Source organism: Sinocyclocheilus rhinocerous, unplaced genomic scaffold (assembly GCF_001515625.1).
Source record: "Sinocyclocheilus rhinocerous isolate Xijiao unplaced genomic scaffold, SAMN03320098_v1.1 scaffold672, whole genome shotgun sequence".
NCBI lineage: Eukaryota > Metazoa > Chordata > Actinopteri > Cypriniformes > Cyprinidae > Sinocyclocheilus > Sinocyclocheilus rhinocerous.
Genome location: NW_015624650.1, coordinates 590,093 through 593,615, shown reverse-complemented (window position 1 = coordinate 593,615; position 3,523 = coordinate 590,093). Strand labels below are relative to the sequence as shown.

The 3,523-nt window shown below is 37.2% G+C and overlaps 1 protein-coding gene across 7 annotated transcripts in view; it reads left to right on the top strand.

Moving 5' to 3' along the window:
* The window catches only part of LOC107745620 (retinoic acid receptor alpha-A-like), a 124,324-nt gene extending 123,632 nt beyond the window's left edge, over positions 1 to 692 (top strand). For 4 of the 7 annotated variants that reach the window (XM_016559554.1, XM_016559560.1, XM_016559546.1 and 1 more), the window contains one exon: positions 239 to 692. In XM_016559554.1, the coding sequence (XP_016415040.1) occupies positions 239 to 441 (203 nt within the window). In that variant the 3' untranslated portion in view covers positions 442 to 692. The remainder of the gene's footprint in view (positions 1 to 238) is intronic. The other 3 variants (XM_016559541.1, XM_016559564.1, XM_016559571.1) reach the window with 1 other exon arrangement.
* Positions 693 to 3,523: the final 2,831 nt, after the last annotated feature.

Here is a 3,523-nt window from a genome sequence, read left to right as displayed (position 1 = left end):
ACTGCTACGGCAAGCACTAGTCATATATTTGAATGTTGAGCAGCGAGCTCGTTGGCTACCGATACAGGAGATAACCAATCAGCTGTGCCATGTGATAATGATGTCATTAGGTCAGATTGAGTTAGACCTATCGGACTGCGCCATCTAGAGTTTCATGCCAGAACTCTGTATTTTACTGCAAGACAAATGTGTAGCTACTTGAAAATAAAATTAAAACAAAATTTTTCATCTCTCACAGGGGCAGAGCGTGTGATCACCTTGAAGATGGAGATTCCCGGCTCCATGCCTCCTCTTATCCAGGAGATGTTGGAGAACTCTGAGGGTTTGGAGAGTTCCTCGGGCGGGATCAGTTCACGGGCCGCCGGCGCCCCTCCAGGCAGTTGTAGCCCCTCCCTTTCTCCAAGCTCTGCCCAGAGCAGCCCACCCACGCAGTCACCATGACAACCGTCAATGCCGACATCATTAGCCACTTACTGACTACTTTGTGCCCTCCCCGACACGACAGCAGACACATTCAAAAGCACGCGCTCATATTGTCGCTCCTCTGCCCGTGTTCCTCAGAGACTAAGGGGGGCATCAAAGGTGTGTCGCTGGAACTTTGTTGTTTTCTTTCCTCAGATCAGACTGTGATTGTAGTCCTCCTCGATTTCGCCACTCTGTTGCTGAGTCCTTTTGGATGAAGGGAGGAAAACCGCTGGAGGGTGAAGACAAAATGCGCAAAAATGAATGGACAAATGTATAGAAGGAATTTTCTTCTGTTTTGATTCTTATGGCCTGGTTTCAAATGACCAGAAACTGATTTTCTACAAACTAAAAGTATATATAAATATATAGAGAGAAAACGTGGAATGAATGTGATTGAGAACAGAATGAAATGTGGACTTCATGTAAAGATGCAAATTTCCTCACTTTATGCCTGTGAAAGGACAAAGAGTGAATTGTTTTATTTCAGACTGATGATGATGTTTTTCATGGAGAAAAAAAACATTGAAAAGAATATTAATTTCCACTCACAAAATTGTGCACAGAAGATATAAAAATGGTCGCAACAAACACCATTTGTGTGATGTGTTCTTGTTCTTTGTCTTCTAAGCTACTAGCAAATACCTCAAAGATTCATATCATATTTTAATACAGTGTGTTTTGCTTAATATTTGGGAAATAAAGTATCGAAAAAGGTTGTTCCATTGAAGGTGTTTAACAGCTGCGCAAAGTTTTTTGAGAAGTTTGTGCTGACAAACTGTTTTGAACCACTGATACAAACTCCAAAAACACTTGTTTTGCCCAGATTTTGTTCAAAATGACATCACACCTTTTTGTTCTTCGATTTAATTTGAAGTATATTGGGGCCTTCATTCTAGAGAGCATTTGATTGGACAAAAAATAATATTACTTAACTATTTTTGATCTGTGGCCATAAATGTTAACACAATAAATGTGTATATTTTCTACCAGTCAAATGTAGGAGTACACTAGTATACTGATGCTAACTTCAAAGCTAACGTGAACTAAAAGTCACACATTTTGGAGCTTTCCTTCATTAAGACACAGGCTAAGGAATTACAGTTGTGCCATGTACTGTGCAGTTTTTAATCTGCCTCATTCTTCAGTAATGCAAATTTTTGTTGCACCGCTGCATTACATTATGATGAATTCATAAATATGTGCTGAAATGCTCCTGAAACTGTTAGCATCAAACAGTTCAAACATCAACAGTTCCATAGTCTTGTTTAAAATCAACTTAAGCCATTTGTTTCTAGTGTTGGGAATCTTATGATCTGCAGAGCTGTAGGTGCTATACACAAGTTTATAAAACGGATAGTTCCGGTCCTTGATTCTGATTGGTTGAGCCGCGTTCAAAGCTGTTGTAAATTACACTACAAACCTACACCTTTGTTTACTTCTGTGTGTTGCTCGGCAACCACTTTGTTGGAACCACAACTGTTTCTGAGGAACTACATTGTTTGGTGGAAGAATACTGTTTTTATTTATATCATTACACTTTATTTGCTCTTTTTTATTCTGTGAAACCTTACTACGTATATGGACTAACTGTTTTATAAAAGCAATAAGCCCCGTGAAGCCGTGGTTTACAGTGAATTTATAACAGCTAAGGGGGTTTTAGGCACTCCGCTTCACGTCGTGCTTCGCGTTCTTGGGGCTTATTGCTTTATTTGACAGGCTAACCACTTATTACACTTTCTTTTAACACATTTAACTCTCACATTTAGCACTTGTAATAACACATTTTTCTATTTAGGAGTAATCGTATCTATGCTACTTTATCATTATACTCAACATGACTGGATGGACCAAAGACCAAAGATGAACTGCTATTGTGCTACAGATTTCTTCCAGATAGCTTTACAAAGAATGGACGTAATCACCAGGGACAAAAGGATGCGGTTCCGATTATTAGAAAGGTAAGAATAGAATGGCAAGACAGAATATTTCCTAATTAGCACAGTGTTTCTCATTTGCTTTCATAAAACACATTGTAGTTGTCACAATTAGTTGTCCTTGCTATAAGTTTTTTTTTTTTTTATGGCTTAAACAAACTCATGTGTTTATGTATGTCCTGCATAGAAATAAAATTAAATAATAACAACAACAACCAATAGACAATAGTCTTTAGCAAGGTTCAAAATCACTTTTGACAACACAGATGTTCCAGATCTTCTCAATCTCACACTGGAAGGTTCACTACTGCATCGCAAATGCTGACAAGAGGTTGAAACTGGAACATTCATCGACACACCTATATCTGTCTATACACAAACACACACACACACACACACACACACACACACACACACACATAGGGCTGGACGATATGGCCAAAATTGATATCACGATATATTTCTTAATTTCGGTCGATACGATATAATTCCGATATCGATATGAACACTATTTATCTGAAATAGAAATCTTTTGTAACATTATAAATGCCTTTATCATCACTTTTGATCAATTTTAAGCATCCTTGCTAAATAAAAGTATTAATTTCTATAATTTCTTTCCCCCAAAAAATTATAAAAATTATACTGAATGGAATAGTGTATAATGTTACAAAAGCTTTTTATTTCAGATAAATGCTGATCTTTGGATCTTTCTATTCATCAAAGAATCCTGAAAAAAAAATGTACTCAACTGTTTTAAATACTGATAATCAGCAAATCAGCATATTAGAATGATTTCTGAATATCACCGTTATTGAAAAAAATTATATCGCGATACATATTGATATTGAATTATTGTCCAGCCCTACACACACATGTCTGGTTCACTATCCTTGTAGGGCCTCCCCATAGGCATAATGGTTTTTATACTGTACAAACTATATTTTCTATCGCCCTTCACCAACACTACACCTAAACCTACCCCTCACAGAAAACGTTCTGCATTTTTACAATCTCAAAAAAAAAACTCTCATTCTCATTCTGTATGATTTATAAGCTTTTGTACCCATGTACAGTGACACAAGTCCCCATGAGTTGGTGTGTATTCAGGTTTAAGTCCCCAC